Genomic DNA, 14,379 nt, shown 5'->3' with positions numbered 1-14,379 from the left:
GGATGTGAGAGCTGGAGAGTGAAGAAAGTTGAGCACCAAAGAATTGAATCTTTTGAACTGTGGTGTTGGAGAAGACTCTTGAGAGTCCCTTGGACTGCAAGGAGATCCAACCAGTCCATCCTGAAGGAGATCAGTCCTGGGTGTTCATTGGAAGGACTGATGTTGAAGCTGAAACTCTAATACTTTGGCCACCTGATGCGAAGAGCTGACCCATCTGAAAAGACCCTGATGCTGGGAAAGGTTGAGGACAGGAAGAATCGGGGATGACAGATGATGAGATGGTTGGATGGCATCACCGACTCAATGGACATGCGTTTTGGTAGACTCAGGCAGTTGGTGACAGACAGGGAGACCTGGCGTGCTGTGGTTCATGGGGTCACAAAGAGTAGGACACGAGTGAGAGACTGAACTGAATGGTGTAGGGCCACTGGAGATGAACAAATCATGGTGGAGAGTTCTAGCAAAATGTGATCCAATGGAGGAGCAAATGGCAAACCACCCCACTATACTTGATGTGAGAGCCTCATGAAGTGTATAAAAGGACATAGTTAATAATACTGTATTGTATATTTGAAAGTTGCAAGAGAGAAGATCTTAAAACTTCTCTTCAAAAAAGTCTAACTGTGTGCAATAATGGATGTTAACTAGACTTACTGCAGTGATCATTCTGCAATATACACATACATCAAATCAGTATGTTGTACATCTGAAACTAAAATAATGTTATGTATCAATCATATCTCAATGGAAAAAAAGCTGGATATAAAAAAGAAGGAAAAAAAAGTGTGATGTCCTATCAAAGTAGAGTGCCCCAATTCACTATGTTTTCACAAGTTTACTTATGTAACATATATAGCATAGCAGAGTGTGGTAGTTAAAGGGTATGGGGTCTAGAGTCACTACACTGAGATCAAATCCAGGTGAAACCACCTCTCTGTGTCATAATTTCATCACCTATAAACAGAAATAAACTCTACCAGCTTTGTAAGATGGCTTTAAGAATTCAATGCTAGTAAAGCCCTTAATACCGTACCTCGCTGCTGGGAAAATGGGACAACTACATGTTTAAAGAATGAAATTAGAACATTCTCTAACACCATGCACAATGCACTCAAAATGGATTAATGGCTTAAATGTTAAGACCAGATGCTATAAAACTCCTAGAGGAAAATGCAGGCAGGACACTCTTTGACAGAAATCACAGCAATATCTTTTTGGATTCGTCTCTGAGAGCAATGGAAATAAGAATGAAAATAAACAAATGGGACCTAATTAAACTTAGAAGCTTTTGCACAGCAAAGGAAACCATAAACAAAATGAAAAGACAACATACAAAATGAAAATACTTGCAAAGGATGCAACTGACAAGGTATTAATCTCCAAAATATACTAACAGCTTATATAGCTCAACATCAAAAAAACAAACAACCCAATCAAAAAATAAGCAAAAGGTCTAAATAAACATTTCTCCCAAAGACGTACATATAGCCAAAAAGCACATGAAAAGATGCTCAACACTGCTAATTACTAGAAAAATGCAAATCAAAATTACAATGAGGTGTCACCTAACACTGGTCAGAATGGCTATCATCAAAGAATGCACAAACAATAAATCCTGGAGAGGGTGTGGAGAAAAAGAACCTCTCCTACACTGTTGATGGGAATGTAAACTGGTACAGTTCCTGTGAAGAACAGTATGGATATTCCTTAAAAAACTAAAAATGGAGCTGTCATATGATCCTGCAATTCCACTCCTGGGCATATATCAAGAGAAAATCATGGGCATATATCCAGAGAAAACCATAATTCGAAAAGATACACACACCCTAATGTTCACTGCAGCACTGTTTACAATAGCCAGGACATGGAAGCAACCTAAACATTCACTGACAGATGAATGGATAAAGATGTCACACACACACACAGAGGAATATTATTCAGCCATAAAAAGAATGAAGTAATGCCATTTGCAGCAACATGGAAGGAGCTAGAGATTATACTAAGTGAACTAAACCAGGCAGAGAAAGACAAATATGTATCACTTATTTGTGGAATCTAAAAAAAATGATATAAATGAACTTATTTACAAAACAGAAAGGGACTCAAAGACTTAAAAAACAAACTTATGTTTACCAAAGTGGAAAGAGGGACTGCGGAAGGGATAAATTAGGAGACTGGGTTTAACATATACACATAATAGGTAACCAACAAGGATCTACTGTATATCACAGGGAACTATACTCAATATTTTATAATAATCTACCCTGCAAGGGAAAAAAATCTGAAAAGGAATATGTATATGTATGTGCTTGTGTGCATATATGTGTGTGTGTGTGTCTATGTGTGTATATATATATATATCTCAATCACTATGCTGTGCACCTGAAACTAATACAATATTGTAAATCAACTATACTTCAATAAAAAAGAAAAACTCTGACATACACTCAAATATACACATTTCAGAACCATGTGCCTATTTTTCTTCCCATAGCATTGATCACTATCATACTTTAGATTTTATGTATTTATTGGTGGTGGTTTAGACACTAAGTCGTGTCCGACTCTTGGGACCCCATGGACTGTAGCCTGCCAGGCTCCTCTGTCCACAGGATTCTCCAGGCATGAATACTGGAGTGGGCTGCCATTTCCTTCTCCATAGGCATTTATTAATACCTTCTTTATCATCTGTCTCTCCCCACTCACACTGCAATTGAAGCTTCATAAAAGCAGGGCTTTTTGTCTGCTTTATGTGTTGCTGTAGCCCCAGGATATTGAACAGTGCCTGGCACATAATAGGTACAGAATACATTTTGGGAAAGTGAATGAAAGTCAGCTGCCTCCCTCCCTGCTCTTATCCTATGAATAGAGGGTTTAAACTCTGTTTTCACTTACTTCTTTCATAATTTCTGAAAGCTAGGAGTAACTCAGGCTCTACAGATTAGATGCACACACACCCACCTTCTGCCTAATTTTTAAAAATTCCAACCTAGATCTAGGCATTAAATAGTCACCAGCCTGCTTCACATCCTTGTTTGGAATTAAGGAACCGTGAATTAATTTGTTCTCACTTTTAACTAAATTAAGGGCAAATGTCGCAAGTTCAGAAACACTGCCCCTGATCTGGTAGTGGAAGGACTTTTTCCTTAGTCGGTAGGAGGGGAAGGAATGCCTTTTAAAAATGCCAGCTGTCAGATTAAAATGCCTTTGTTTTTGATGATTTACGTAAAAATTGTGCTCAACCTATTTTCAAAATTCCCATGTTTAGTTGACACTGGAAGCAATAATAAAAGTCAAATTTTTATTAAAAGTAGTACTTGGCATAAAAAACACTCAAATAAACATTTGCTACTGTTCTTTATTATTCTTAAGTTTAGCTGATAATAACTAGGTGAACCATACTCCTGTATACCTTGTACTCACAACAGCAGTGGACCTTGTTAAAAATACAGGTCCAACACTCAGAAATTGATTTAGTAAGTCTTCATCATTGACTTAAAAAAAAAAGTATTTATTTTTGGTTGCATTAGCCTGTGGGCTTTTCTCTAGTTGTGGTAAGCCTGGGCTACTCTCTAGCTGGGGTGCACGGGCTTCTCATTGCAGTGGCTTCTCTTGTTGCAGAGCACAGGCCACAGGCACACAGGCTTCAGTAGTTGTGGCTCATGGGCCCTAGAGCACATTGGCCTAGTTGCCTGAGGCATGTGTAATCTTCCCGACCAGGGATCCAACCAGTGTCACCTGAATTGCAAGGCAGATTCTTATTCACTGTATTACCAGGGAAGTCTGACCATTGGCTTTTTTGTGGTGATGGTGTGGTTAGGGAGAGATGTGTCACATGGCAGGTGGGATCATAGTTCACCCACCAGGGATTGAACCTGTACCCCTACAGTGGAAGTACAGAGTCTTAACCACTGGACCACCAGGGAAGTCCCTGATTCAGTCTTGGATAAGCCAGGAATCTGCATTTTTATCAAGCTGTCAGGCGATTCTGATGCAGGTTAGTTCAAAGCATGTCAACCATTGCCTTAGCTTACTTTTAGGACAAAAATGTATTTGTTCATTGTCACACTTTTATTGAATACATGCTATGTGCTAGGTATTATGCCAGGTACCGGGGATACAGCGATAAAGATACAATGATACAATTCCTGCCCACATAAGCTAGTAAGAAGCACATAACCTGGAGAGAACAGATATATCTTTTAACGTGTATATAAATCCAAAGAGGTTATGCCACTTAATTCACATTTACTAAATACAAACCTGGTATTTTCAATTTCAGAATTTCCATGATCCATAGTGGTAGGTATTTCTAGTGCTTCAAAAGGAGACATTTCTGGAAGTTTGTCCCCAATCCCTACCCTCCACTTCCAATGGAATCTCACATTCCACCCTCAACTGTGCCAGTAAGTTGTGGATGTTTCCATTAGCAGTGATTTGTAAGACAGCTTGCTAGAGTAGGGAGGTTGCCATTTAGAGACACCATTGGTATCATGATCTCTTTAATCCAAATGTTTCCCCTAAAATGCTGGTTGACTTTGGCTCCTTAAGTTTTTCTTGTGTTATAAGGTGATACAATCAAAGTAAGATACAAAGCAGCACTGTTTTTTTTTTTTAAAAAAAGATCGGTCTATAAACATGTATTTATTTTGTAGTTTGTATTAATAAAAGAATACTAGAAACATCCCTTCATTTTTAAAAATTACTACTACACTGGTATCACAGCTGGCTATAAGGTAGACAATTCCTTTAAAGTTGTATGTATTATTTAGGGGGAAAAGTCCTTGAGTGATACAGTAATAGTTTGTAGTCAAATGCATGATAACATCATGGGAAGTGATTATCAGTGTTTAGTAATTAAATATTATCATATAATCTCTTCGATTATAACTGATCTCTAGGAGAGTTAAAGCCTCAAATACTCATCTCTTCTGCAGTCTAGCTGAGATTACTGCCTCTGCTCTCTAAACGTTTTTAGTCGTCTACTGATCTGTCATATGTCAAGCTAAATCTTCTAAGGATCAAAATCTCATGACTCCTCTAAAATTCCAAAAATTTACATCTATACTTGTTTCAGAAAAATGAACCAGTATAATGACATTATTAATGACAATTATAGAAACAAAAATAGCAGCTAACATTTGAGCGCTTACTATGTGCTAGGCAGAGAGCTTTACACAGATTATCTCTTCTGTGAGGCATGTACTACTATTTTCTTACTTTCTTAAGGGAAGCAGGGCTTGGAAAACATGCAGCTTGCCTAAAATTACACCCAAAAAGGGTGATTGGCATATTACTTGCAAAAGGGACAGGGCTTAAACCGTTTGCTCTTTTTACTGGGCATCAACTATCCCAGCAAACACTGAGTAGGAGACTCTTACAGCCTACAAAGTAATGGTAAAATTACAACAATTTTTCTATAGTTTATTATGATTTTTGGTGGTCTGTTCTTATGCAGATAATAATTTTATGCCAGTAAATACAAATATAGAAAAAATATTAAAATTTGCTGTATTAAATAATAAACATACTACACTTGTGATCAAAGAGGCAGCAAAGTAGGAGATAATGACATCAAACCTCATATACATGCTAATTATGAACATGGCTCCTTAGAGGTATGTTCATGCATGCTAAGTTGCTTCAGTTGTGTCTGACTCGTTGCAAACCTATGGACTGTAGCCCACAAGGCTCCTCTGTCCATGGGATTCTCCAGGCGAGAACACTGGAGTGGGTTGCCATGATGCACTCCTCCTGGGGCTCTTCCCCACCCAGGGATCAAACCTGCATCTCATTATGTCTCCTGCATTGGCAGGTGGCTTCTTTACCACTAGTGCCACCTGGGAAGATCCCATAGAGGTACATGTCAACAAAAACTGCATTCACATGCCAACATGTGGTTAATATGCTACAGGTTACTAATACTTGCTCTACAATTAAATGGGTCCTTTTGAACCTTTATTCTCAAAGGGTAAATGCAAGCAAGTTCCTGAAATCAGTAAATTAGCAATTTTATACTTCATATCAAATTATTTTAATGGAGTGTATTTCTCTCTAATGTTAGGAATGACTAAGGTAAAACCTTATATTACCATCTGCTGGCTGATAAAACTACACAAAAACATCTCTGTTCAGCAAACTATGCTTTGAGGTATTAAAACTTGAATAAAAGACTAAAGACAAAGGGAGAAAATTGTATATAACACCAGCGTAGAGGAAGTAAAGCCTCACTTTCAGTACTTTACTTTAAATCCCCATTTTATTTTCCCTATAATTATCAACGTGCAGTCCATATTTAAAAAGACATAGGTAGTAAATGCTGGAAAAGGAAAGTGCAAAAAAATTTCTATGCCAGTTTTACTGTCTTTTGTTTTCTTAATAAAGGGTACAGAGCTTAGGCTGTATACCCACTGAAGCATAATATGAAATATGACCTTAATTAAGAATTTTAATCTCTGATATCTATATAATTTATAAGTTTATCACCAGGAAAGGTACTTTCCCCTAATATAATCTACATATTGGAAATATTTAAATATTTAAATAAAAATTTAAATATTGGAAATAAAAGCAAAAATAAACAAATGGGACCTAATGAAACTTAAAAGCTTTTGCACAACAAAGGAAACTATAAGTAAGGTGAAAAGACAGCCGTCAGATTGGGAGAAAATAATAGCAAATGAAGAAACAGACAAAGGATTAATCTCAAAAATATACCAAGCAACTCCTGCAGCCTCATTCCAGAAAATAAATGACCCAATCAAAATTGGGCCCCAAAGAACTAAAGAGACCATTTTCCAAAGAAGACATACAGTGGCTAACCAAACACATGAAAGGTGCTCAAACATCACTCATTATTAGAGAAATGCAAATCAAAACCACAATTGACGTACATTACACTCCAGTCATGGATGGCGCTATCCAAAAAGTTCTACAAAGCAATAAATGCTGGAGAGGGTGTGGAGAAAAGGAACCCTCTTACACTGTTGGTGGAATGGCAACACTAGTACAGCCACTATGGAAAACGTGCTGGAGATTCCTTTAAAAAACTGGAAATAGAACTGCCATATGACCAGCAATACATATCTGGGCATACACACTGAGGAAACCAGATCTGAAAGAGACACATTGACCCCAATGCTTCATCGCAGCATGTTACAATAGCCAGGACATTGGAAGCAACCTAGATGCCCATTCAGCAGCATGAATGGATAGGAAGCTGTGTAACATATACACCATGGAATTTTACTCAGCCATTAAAAAGAATTCATTTGAACCAGTTCTAATGAGATGGATGAAACTGAGCCCCTTATACAGAGTGAAGTAAGCCAGAAAGATAAAGAACATTACAGCATACTAACACATATATATGGAATTTAGAAAGATGGTAACGATAACCCTATATGCAAAAAAGAAAAAGAGACACAGAAATACAGAACAGACTTTTGAACTCTGTGGGAGAAGGTGAGGGTGGGATGTTTCAAAAGAACAGCATGTATACTATCTATGGTGAAACAGATCACCAGCCCAGGTGGGATGCATGAGACAAGTGCTCCGGCCTGGTGCACTGGGAAGACCCAGAGGAATCGGGTGGAGAGGGAGATGGGAGGGGGGATCGGGATGGGGAAAAAAAAACAGCAAAAAAAAAAAAAAAAAAAAAAAGAATGTTACTTTTTCTCCCCAAGTAGACTATCATTTCCTTCAGGTAAATCACATATACATCTTATTATATTTCCTTTCAGATTCCTGCCAAGTCTTAGTTACTGTGATAGCAAGCCACCATAATATAGTACAGTTTTTGAAAAAAAACTTTTCCAAAGCTTTTTTTAAACTAAAAAACATCCTCTCTTTAAATAAAATCTTATGTTGCAGCCCAATACATAAAAGCGATAAAAGGGGAGGGACTCTGAAATGAGGCATAGGGCTTGGAGTGCTGCCTGTCTGGCCTTCCCCTACTCGGTTAGCCACAGGGTAGCCCTGGAACACCTCTGTAAATCTTCTGGAGCTCCTTGGAATATAATTTGAAAGCTACTGTGTTCAAGTTCTAGCTCTGACACTTATTGGCCATGTACCCTGAGGTAATCACAGACTCTCTAATCTTCAGTTTCCCAAGATAATGAATATGCATGAGAAAAGCCTTTGTAAACTTGAAGGCCATATATGTAAATTTGAGTAATTTACAATTTCACAAGCCATGAGTTAAACTGGTTATATTATACAATGTTAACAATAGTTGCATGACATAATGGTACTGACTGAGAAAGCACTCTATATTTTAAAATCCAGCTTTATTTAAAATAAAATAAAGCATTCTAAATATCATTCAATTCTGGGAATCCCAGGTCCTCTTCCTTGTTTCTTGTACTTAGAATTAACTTTTTAATCTTGATTTGGGGGCAATAAAGTGTAATGATTAAAGGATATGTTTTCGAGTTGGGCAGACTTGAAGACCAGCTTCACTACTAATTAGGTGTGTAAACTTGGATAAGTTACATAATTCTCTCCAAGCCTTAATTTCCTCATCTAGAAAAATGAAAACAGCACTATCAGCTTTTTAGTTGCTGCTAGACTAAGAAAAATAATCTGAACAAAATTATTTAGCAGAGTAAGAAACCCAGTAAGTTAACTATTATTTTCCTCTTGGGAAGAGCCGTGGGAGACTTGAAGCACTTTGCATTAAAGTAGCATTACTTTTTTTTCTTGGGCAAAGGGTCATAGCACTAAAAACAAAACACAGTAAGTAAAATCTAGATGAAAAAACATGACACCTTTCACAACTCAGAGTGCCAAGTTATAAAACAGATGGTTTCTTTCCAGACATCTTCTAACAATTAAATAGCATTTCTTTCCTGTCTTGTTCTTTTAAATACACCTTTCAAAGTCATCAAATTATCAGCAAATGTTTATCAAATTAAACAGATTTCCTACAATCAGAAATTTACCACATAACAAATAACTTCAAAGCAACTATCCCTTTACAAATTGGAATGGTGGCTTCCTATGAGAAATATTGCTAATCATGGGCTATTTCTCAAAAAAATTGAAGTTAAGTGTAATTTTAGGAAAAATGCTAATTAAACATGAAGTCAACTGAAAAGGGGAACTTCACTATCTTTAAAATTATAAACATAAATATGTGCAAGTCCTTAAAAGAATATTCTTTGTCACACAAAATTAAGTACCTGATAGAAAAGGGATATGAGTTAAATAAAACAAGGCAAGTATACACTATGCAATTTTTTTTTAAGTAGAGGTATATGTACCAATATGGAAAGATCTACAAGAAACATCTAGGTGAAAAGAGCAAGTTCAAAAGAGTGTGTATGGTATGAGTCCATTTGAGTTTGTGTGTTTTTAAAGATATACAAACCTGTTTGTACACAGAAAATTTTCCAAAGACTATTCAAGATCCCTACTCACATTCTGTTATATAATTAAGAAAGGAAGCCAAACTGCTATCAATTTAATATTCAATAACATGGAAATTGAAATGATTCTTTAAAGTATTATAAAAATGACAGATTTAACCTTCGTGTGGCCCTAAGCAAAGTGAAGTCAAGTCAAAGTCACTCAGTAGTGTCCAATTCTTTGCAACCCCATGGACCCTCTGTCCCGCCAGGTTCCTCTGTCCATGGAATTCTCCAGGCAAGAATACTCAAGTGGGTTGCCATTCCCTTCTCCAGGGGACCTTCCTGACCCAGGGACTGAACCTGGGTCTCCTACATTGCAGGCAGACTTGTTACCATCTGAGTCACCACGGAAGCCCATGAGGCCCTAAGCTATTATCAAAGATTTGATAGAGACTGTCACAAAAACGCTTTCCTAAATGCTCCACGAGTGAACTTTAAGTGGAAAAACAGCTCACTGATTAGAAAAACAAAATACTGGTACTACCCTGGCAGTCCAGTGGTTAAGACTCCATGCTCCCACTGCAGGGGGCATGTGTTGGATCTCTGGTTGGGGAACTGAGGTCCCACATGCTGCACAACTCGGCCATTCAAAAAAAAAAAAAGACAAAAACAAAATATTTGCTAATATAGACAAAGGTCATTAAAATATTCCCAAATGCTTAATATTCATGTTACTTTAACTGACATATGTACACTGAGAATTAACTGAAGAAATCACTGATTTATATTAACATTCAAAAAATATTTATTCCTATTACCTTTTTAAATGAAACTGGTCCAGTCATATGAAGAACTCAGATACTGTTGAATATTTTTTTTTTTTTTTACAAATGATTGAAGTGATTTTGGTAAAGTGACACTAACCTGTTAGCTGCTTTGCCAATTCTCTTAACAGCTACATGGAACTTTACATGCTTAAATTCGAAACCAAGACAATAGGAAAAGAACCTCCCCTTATAATCCCCCCTAAAATGATGTTTTAGATAATCAGAATAGGTTTAAATATATATATATACACATATGGTTTTCTCTTATGTATAATAGGCTCTTATTAGAACAATGGACCAGAAGAAAGATGTAGATACTATTCCTGGCTTTGTCACTTACTAGCTGAGAGCTTGGCAAGTCATTGAATGCCTCTGACACTAAGTTTCTCCATCTATAAAACGAGAGAGGTCTCTTTTCCAAGTATGAAAGTCTTGTGTTATGACAGTGAAAAATATCAAGTAAGAGACACTTATTTGCTGATTCTTAATTGCTATATGACAACAAAAAATGCTAAGGAAGAGACAAATCACATATGTAATTATTAAAATTATGTATGCCCTCTACTGGAGATTATTAAAAGAGAACCATACTATGTCTTTAAGGTTTCTACTCAGAAATCCTTTTCTGCAGGGCTGAATTTTTTATTTGGCATAAAATATGTATTTCAGATTATACTATCTTTTGTGGTACTATGTGGAGAACTGATCTCTCATTTAAATACAATTTTATTCTCTTTGAAGAATTCTGAAATATAGCCTTAGTCAGATGAATAACTTTCATAGTAGTAATAAAATTTCCTTGATCTATATTAAGCTTTTTTTTTAAGCTAATATTCTAAGATGTTTACCTTTGGCAGCATGGGAGTATCCCTTTTCTTCTTCTTTTCTGAATTAGGGTCATCTAACAAGTCTGGCTCAAAAGTATAAAGTTCAGTCAGCTCATTCATGGTAAAATGACGTTCAACTTGCTGTTGATCAACAACTCGAAAAGACAGTGACTGCTTAGTTACTTGTCGATCATAAATCTTATCTTCCATGGTTCCCTTCGTGAAAAAGAATGAACAATACACAAATTTTGTAAACATGAAACTTAATCAAGAAGAAATATAGTTATTGGTTAATATGAAATAGCAAAACTTGATAGCAATATACTGCCATGAAGCAAATTTTATGAGCAATGTTGCTTCATTCATGAGATATTTTTTTTCCTGTTCAGAGTAGTTTATATTGATGAGAAATAAAACTATATTACTGGTAATCATCCTAAAATTTCTGACCAGTATGCATTCATGTATTGCTTTATATATTTCTGTACTTGGTGAAAGAACGAGAGCAGTCAGATACCAAGGTAAACAGAATAAAAGAGTACATGAAATCAAATTTTAGGGAGTTATTGATGTAAGAATCCAACACGGCAGTTTAATTCTTTTTCAGTGGAATATAACATGCTCTCAACAATCACTATAAACTGACTTTATGTAAAGTCTTACTTTCTACAACTTCAGGACAAAAAATTAACTACAATGTCATACCTATTATATATTCTATATAACACTCTGAAGTAGAATGGAAAGGAGGTCTTAATTTAAATAACAGGAAAGAGTTTACAGTGTAGTTTACCAACTATATTATGTACTCTTATGTATGACCAAAGATCTACCAATAAAACCTAGTCTCTGGTTGAGAAGCCCAGATTTGAAGGATGGTAGAGAAGGTAGCATCTGCTCCCAAAGAAGATGTAACAGTTAAAAGGGCAACTTGATTCTATAAACCTGTATAACATTGTACCACATCCACTTCTTTGATTTCATTTATTTGCCTTAAATTTCAGTTTCTGTTTCTTAATACCTGAGTTTATATTTAAAGGAAATTAATATTCTTGACTAGAAATATTAAATATTCTTTGTAATGATTCTTTGTTATTCTAATACATTATTCATTTTATAATTAATACAAATTATAATTTTATATATATATAAATTTATATATATTAATATATCTAATTATAACCACACTCCTCAAACTAAGAGAGCATCTGGTGCCACTGAAAACAATGATCATTTGACCTTCACATCTATAAGCAAATTAGATTTAGTTACTGGCTTTTCTATGCATAGTAAGTAAATGAATTATAAAAGTTTAACTTTCTTAAACTAGCATGAAATTGCTAAATCTGTATACCTATGCAAATTCATCTCAATCTGAGAAATTAGAGACATGGACAAACTATAAAACAGAAAATCATGAGAGGTCAAAATTAACTTATATTGCTTTAAGAACAAGAATGATATTTTCAAATTTGTTTGCCTCTCTACAATGCATGTATATTCTGAATTTCAAAAATATTGTCAGTTTCACCCAATCTTTCAATATGAAAAAGAATATAAATTATAAGCCTACCTGAGCTAAGAACCTATATACATACACAGGTTTAGTTTGTCCAAAGCGATAAACTCTGAATATACTCTGGATGTCATAAGATGGATTCCAAGAGGCATCAAATATGATCACTCGATTAGCAGCTACCAGATTAATTCCAAGAGATCCTGCTTTGGTGGAAATGATAAATAATCGCCCTCTGAAAATGAAAACACAGAATAAATGTTTAGAGATGAGTGATTCATAGATATTTTATTTATGATATGACTTTTTAATCCTAAGGCAGTTTTTTGAACAATCATGAGTTCAGAGAATTCATTATTTGCTTACTGAAGAAAAGGACAAGTCTAAGGAGTTGGCGTTATGATTTATGTGCCCCAAAAGAATTGTAGTGCTATAAAATGAGATAGTCTGATGTAGGAATAAAGATAAATATAGAAATCACATGTTTACAATGTATTCAAGATATTTATTTATAGATTTCTCAGTAAATGTAGAAAATTTATGTACAACTCAAAAAATGTGTTCAGTAGTGTTATGAGCATTAAGTATATCAAGATGAAGGACACTGCTCAAGGAGCTCAGTGTAGGAGGGGTGGCTGATATAGAATTACAATTGTTGTTAAGTAGCTGTCCTATCTGACTCTATGCAACCCCATGGACTTCGGCCCACCAGGCTCCTCTGTTGATGGAATTTTCTAGGCTAGAAAACTGGAGTGGGTTGCCATTTCTTCCCCCAGGAGATCTTCCCAGACCAGGGATCGAACTCACATCTCCTGCATTGGCAGGCAGATTCTTTACCACTGAGTCACCAGGGAAGCCCTGCAATTGCAATATGATGTAACAAACGTAAACAGAAGTTAGATAGATGCAAGGTATAAGGTAACAGGTGCTGTGCTCAATATGTCAGCAAATTTGGAAAACTCAGCAATGGCCACAGGACTGAAAAAGATCAGTTTTCATTCCAATCCCAAAGAAAGGCAATGCCAAAGAATGTTCAAACTACTATACAAGTGTGCTCATTTCACATGGTAGCAAGGTAATGCTCAAAATCCTTCAAGCTAGGCTTCAGCAGTACCTGAACCAAGAACTTCCAGATGTTCAAGATGGATTTAGAAAAGGCAGAGGAGCCAGAGATCAAATTTCCAACAATGGCTGGATCACAGAAAAAGCAAGAGCATTCCAGAAAAACATCTACTTCTGGTTCACTGACTGCGCTAAGGCCTTTGATTGTGTGGATCACAACAAACTGGAAAATTCTAAAGAGATGGGAATACTAGACCACCTTACCTGCCTCCTGAGAAACCTGTATTCAGGTGAAGAAGCAACAGTTAGAACTGGACATGGAACAATGAATTGGTTCAAAACTGGGAAAGGAGCACGTCAATACCGTGTAGCGTCACCTTGATCATTTAACTTATATGCAGAGTACATCACATGAAATGCTGGGCTAGATTAATTACAAGCTGGAATCAAGATTGCCAGGAGAAATACCAATAACCTCAGGTATGCAGATAATACCACTCTAATGGCAGAAAGCAAAGAGGAATTAAAGAGCCTCTTGATGAGGGTGAAAGAGAGTGAAGAAGCTGGCTTGAAACTTAACATTTAAAACACAGAACATGGCATCTGGTCCTATCACTTCAGGGCAAATAGATGGGGAAAAGGTGGAAACAGTGACAGATTTTATTTTCTTGGGCTCAAAAATCACAGAAGACAGTCACTGCAGCCATGAAATTAAAAGACGCTTGCTCCTTGGAAGAAAAGCTATGACAAACCTAGACAGCGCATTAAAAACCAGAGACATCACTTTGCTGACAAAC

The 14,379-nt window shown here is 36.2% G+C and overlaps 1 protein-coding gene across 10 annotated transcripts in view; it reads right to left on the bottom strand.

Moving 5' to 3' along the window:
* Positions 1-14,379, bottom strand: part of ATRX (ATRX chromatin remodeler) — a 264,397-nt gene that overhangs the window by 20,529 nt on the left and 229,489 nt on the right. For all 10 annotated transcript variants that reach the window (XM_043459555.1, XM_043459560.1, XM_043459557.1 and 7 more), the window contains 2 exons: positions 12,578-12,755; positions 11,026-11,220 (listed from right to left, as the gene is read on the bottom strand). In XM_043459555.1, the coding sequence (XP_043315490.1) occupies positions 11,026-11,220; positions 12,578-12,755 (373 nt within the window). The remainder of the gene's footprint in view (positions 1-11,025; positions 11,221-12,577; positions 12,756-14,379) is intronic.

Source organism: Cervus canadensis, chromosome X (assembly GCF_019320065.1).
Source record: "Cervus canadensis isolate Bull #8, Minnesota chromosome X, ASM1932006v1, whole genome shotgun sequence".
In the NCBI taxonomy this organism is placed as follows: domain Eukaryota; kingdom Metazoa; phylum Chordata; class Mammalia; order Artiodactyla; family Cervidae; genus Cervus; species Cervus canadensis.
This window is presented reverse-complemented; position numbering and strand designations above follow the sequence as displayed.